This window comes from Calypte anna, unplaced genomic scaffold, assembly GCF_003957555.1.
Source record: "Calypte anna isolate BGI_N300 unplaced genomic scaffold, bCalAnn1_v1.p scaffold_102_arrow_ctg1, whole genome shotgun sequence".
Lineage (NCBI taxonomy): Eukaryota > Metazoa > Chordata > Aves > Apodiformes > Trochilidae > Calypte > Calypte anna.
In genome coordinates this window covers 84,571-88,291 of record NW_022045420.1, presented here as the reverse complement: position 1 = coordinate 88,291, position 3,721 = coordinate 84,571, and the positions used below count along the sequence as shown (strand labels likewise).

The 3,721-nt window shown below is 61.7% G+C and overlaps 1 protein-coding gene across 1 annotated transcript; it reads left to right on the top strand.

Moving 5' to 3' along the window:
- Window positions 1–2,062: 2,062 nt before the first annotated feature.
- On the top strand, window positions 2,063–3,136 carry TPBGL (trophoblast glycoprotein like). The gene has a single exon (XM_030468414.1). The coding sequence runs from the start codon at window positions 2,063–2,065 to the stop codon at window positions 3,134–3,136; it is 1,074 nt and encodes a 357-aa protein (XP_030324274.1).
- The last annotated feature ends 585 nt before the right edge of the window (window positions 3,137–3,721 follow it).

Sequence of the window (3,721 nt, the reverse complement as noted above, 5' to 3'; positions counted from 1 at the left end):
ATCCCAAAGGGGGGAAAAACAAAAGGAAATAAAACATCCTAGGGGAAAAAAAGGGCAAGGTGAGGGCAGAGAGGAGGAGAAAAACCAAGATGTAAGAGAAAAATGTGCCTCAGTTTTATTTAAGGTGATCTCCAGCTCAGCTCTGCAGAGATATTTGGGCACCCAAAGAACATCCAACACCCAAAGAGGGTCCAGCACCCAAATTCTGCTGCCCACCAAGCTGCTACATCTGCCTCAAAGACACATACACAGCACCCCAAAATCTCCATCTTCACCCTAACACCACCCCCAAGGGTCACAGCATCCTGTGCCACCCCCTGAGATGGCAGTGAGATGAAGGCAGCCTTGGTAGTAATATTTTTTATTAGCCTAGAGGGTAAAATAAAAAGAAAATAAAGCCCACAAGGGACACCACCTCCTGCCTGATGCTTCTCCTGGGATCATGACCCATCCCAGCAGTTAAATCCCCCCCCCAGATCCCCATAAAACCATGGGGGATGGTGGGATTGAGTCCAAAAAAGCAGAATTATTTGGAAGCAGAGAGGACAAACCCTGCCAATGCCTCTCTCCAGGGATGCAGGGATGCTGTGGGGTGTTCAGTTTGCTGAGTGGGATGGGAAATGGAGATCAGGGCTGGAAAAGGATCAGGAGAACCCCCAAATCCTACCTGGGCTGGAAGAGGACCAAGAAAGCCCTTAAATCCTGGAGGAGGGGTTGAGACAACCTTCAAATCCTCCCCAAAATGGAAGAGGGCTGAGAGAGACCCAAATCCTCCCCAGAATGGAAGGGGAATAAAACATTTTTCCTGGGATGAATAGAGAGGGTGACAAGATGATGTGGGAAAGACATCAGCCCCCAACTCCCCCCCCTGGACTGGGAAAGGACCGGGAATACCTTTAAATCCTCCCGGGTTTGAAAGGACTCAGAACAGACACAAAAATCTCTCCCGGGGTAGGAAAGGGATCGGGACAATCCCCAAATCCTTCCCAGGGCTGGAGGGGTGACAGGGACAGCCCTGAATCTCTCTTGGGCTGGATGAGGACCTCAACCACCCCAAAACCCCTCGCAGGGTTGGAAGGGGACAGGTACAGACCCCACCTCCCCCTTCCTCATCCCCCAAGGATAGAAAGGGACCGGGATACCGGGATATTCCCAAATTCATCTTCGTGTTGAACGGGACTGCCCCCCCCCCCCCCCCCCAAACCCCCAAGTCCTCCCCTGCTGAAAAGAGACCGGGATTGCCCCCAACCCTTTATGGGGCAGGGAGAGGACAGGGACACCTCTCAAAGCCTCTTCAGGCTTGACAGGGGGTCGGGAAATCCCCCAACCCCTTTCCGGGTTGGAATGGAACCGGGACATCCCCCCCACATCTTTCTCGGGCTTGATGGGCACCGGGACATCCCCCAACCCCTCCTCGGGCTGGATGCGCACCGGGATATCCCTCTCCCTTCCCTGGGATGGAAAAGGACTGAGACAAACCCCAAATCCTCCCCAGACTTGATGGGTACCGGGACATCCCCCAAAACCCTCTCCGGATTCGAAGGGGACCGCGCCAGTTCCCCCCTCCTCCCCTTGCAGCCACAGAGAGCAGCGCCCACCCGAACCGAGCCGAACCGAACCGAGCCGTCTCAAACCGTGTCAGAAACAGTGTCACACCGTCCCAAGCCGTGTCAAATCGTGCTCAGTCGTCACACACACACACACACACACACCCTGCCCCGCGATCCCTCCCCTCCCTCCCGCCATCCCCCCCGCACGCAGCTTCCCGCAGCGCTCCCCCGCCCAGCCGGCAGCTCCAGGCAGCCCCAACCCGCCCCTCTTCCTCCTCCCCCTCCTCCTCCTCCTCCTTACCCCCCCTTCATCCCCAGCCCGATTTGGGTAGCGGAGCCACCGGCGGTGCCAGCAGAGCCGCCTTGCGCGGACGCGGCGCCGGAGGCAGCTCAACCCTCGGGGGGGGGGGCTGAAGGGAGGCAGGTCCATCCCCCCCGACACCCCTCCATCACCTTCACCCCTTCCCCCCCCTACCCCCCACCCCCCAGCCCTGTATGCCCGGGCAGCGAGAATGGCCCGCAGGCAAACGCGGGCAAGCAGCCGCCGGGGCTGGTTGCCCTGGCTGGGGCTCGCCTTGCTGCCTCTGGCCGTGCCCCCCGCCGCCGCCCCCGGGGGTTGCCCGTCCCCTTGTTACTGCGTGGCCACCCCGGAGTTGGTGCAGTGTCGGTACGAGAGGTTGGAAGAGCTTCCGAAGGAGCTCCCGCTCACCGTGCACAACCTCAGCATCACCGGCAGCAACCTGAGCATCCTCCACCGCGCCGCTTTCGCCTCCCACCCTCTGCCGGACCTCCGCCTGCTCCGTCTGCGCCACGACAACATCCAGATCATCGAGGACATGGCCCTCCAGGGTCTGCCCTCCTTGCAGACCCTCGACCTGAGCCACAACCCTCTGCTCTCCGTGGCCGCCGGCGCTTTCGCCGAGGCACCGCTGCTGCGCACGCTGCAGCTGAACCAAGCGCTGCTGGCAGCCCCCTTGGAGGACCAGTTGGCCTCGGCCTTGGGCAACCTCAGCTTGCGGCGTTTGGAGCTGGCGGGCAACGCTTTGCGGGCTCTGCCGGACACCTTGCTGCCCGCCGGCCTGGAGGAGCTGGATCTACGGAACAACTCCCTGGAGGGGCTGACGGCCGCCGAGCTGCGGAGTTTGGATGCTCCGGGGTTGAAAGGGCTGCGGGTCACTTTGGGAGCCAACCCTTGGAGCTGCGCTTGCTCCCTGCGCCCTCTCCTCGCCTGGTTGCGCGCCGCCGCCTCCCGCGTCCCCGACGCCCGCAGCCTGCGCTGCGCGGGACCCCCGCCCCTTCGAGGGACTGCGCTGCTGCGGCTGCGGCCCGAGGGGCTGCCCTGCACCGCGAGCGAGGGTGGAGAGCCTGGCAGGCTGGAGACGGCCTCTTACGTCTTCTTCGGCATCGTTTTGGCCCTCATCGCCATCGTCTTCCTCATGGTGCTCTACCTGAACCGCCGCGGCATCAAGCGTTGGCTCCACAACCTCCGGGAAGCTTGCCGGGACCAGATGGAGGGATACCACTACCGCTACGAGCAGGATGCCGACCCCCGCTGCACCAGCGCCATCAGCACCCCCGGCCTCTGACGAGCACCTCCCACCCTCACCCCCTCCGACGTGCCCGGCACCCACCCTCCATGCCGCCCCTCCAAGCCTCATCGACCTCCCCCATCCTCTCTCCTTTCCCTGGCATCGCCGAAAATGAACGTCTGAGGACGAGCTGGCCCGGGGGGTGGGTGCTGGGGTGCTCTGAGTGGGGGGCGCACCCCCCCCCCCCCCCCCCCCCGGAGGGCTCCGGACTCCCTCTCCCTGTCCTTTGTGTCCCGCTCCGTCCCGCAGCGCTGAGCCCAGCAGGGAGCGGGGCTGGAGCTGTTGTCCCCATCCCAGCATCTGCGGGATACCCATCCAGATCGGGACAGTCAGACAGATCGGGACAGTCAGACAGATCGGGACACACACCCATCCAGATCGGGATATTCATCCAGATCGGAACGCTCAGCCAGATCGGGATTATTCATCCATATCGAGACACAAACTCATCCCGATCGGGACACTCATCCAGGTCGGGACACCCATTCAGATCGGGATATTCATCCAGATCGGGACATAAGCTCATCCCGATCGGGACACTCATCTAGATCGGGATTATTCATCCATATCGGGACACAAGCT

What these genes read in the sequence shown, in the direction of transcription:
- TPBGL (XM_030468414.1), top strand. Translation starts at nt 2,063, where the DNA reads ATGGCCCGCAGGCAAACGCGGGCAAGCAGCCGCCGGGGCTGGTTGCCC.